The 671-nt window shown below is 56.3% G+C and overlaps 1 protein-coding gene across 1 annotated transcript in view; it reads left to right on the plus strand.

Moving 5' to 3' along the window:
• Positions 1-250: 250 nt before the first annotated feature.
• Positions 251-671, plus strand: part of LOC104838046 (homeobox protein Hox-A11-like) — a 1533-nt gene continuing 1112 nt past the window's right edge. The window contains exon 1 of the mRNA XM_010577559.1: positions 251-671. This exon is cut by the window's right edge and continues 21 nt beyond it. Within this exon, the coding sequence (XP_010575861.1) occupies positions 251-671 (421 nt within the window).

Below are 671 nucleotides of genomic sequence, written 5' to 3' on the forward strand. Positions count from 1 at the left end.
CGCCCTTAGGCGCCGGCGACGAGCTGTTGCTTCCCCCCGCGATGGCCACAAAGGGAGCGGGGCCCGGACCCGCCGCTCGTCAATGTCAACGTCGGGCCACGTGACCGCACCTCCCTGCCGCCGCCGGGGAGAGCTTTCCACGTCAGCTTACGTCTCCCCATCTCTTACTTCACGGATCTGCTTCAAAGAGGCAGCTGCGTTAGAGAATCATGTTAAGCTCAGCTAATGCGGAGAAGCCGAGGTAGCCCTAATGATGGATTTTGATGAGCGTGTTCCTTGTTCCTCTAACATGTATTTGCCAAGTTGTACTTACTACGTCTCGGGTCCTGATTTTTCCAGCCTCCCTTCTTTTTTGCCCCAGACCCCGTCTTCTCGCCCTATGACATACTCCTACTCCTCCAACCTACCCCAGGTCCAACCTGTGAGAGAAGTTACCTTCAGGGAATATGCCATTGATCCCTCCAGTAAATGGCACCCCAGGAACAATCTGCCCCACTGCTACTCCGCAGAGGAGATCATGCACAGAGACTGCCTGCCTGCCACCAACACTGCTAGCATGGGCGAGATGTTCGGCAAAAACACAGCTAACGTCTACCACCCCAGCACCAACGTCTCCTCCAATTTCTATAGCACGGTGGGCAGGAACGGGGTCCTACCCCAGGCTTTCGACC

Source organism: Haliaeetus leucocephalus, unplaced genomic scaffold, assembly GCF_000737465.1.
Source record: "Haliaeetus leucocephalus isolate CR32 unplaced genomic scaffold, Haliaeetus_leucocephalus-4.0 Scaffold566, whole genome shotgun sequence".
NCBI lineage: Eukaryota > Metazoa > Chordata > Aves > Accipitriformes > Accipitridae > Haliaeetus > Haliaeetus leucocephalus.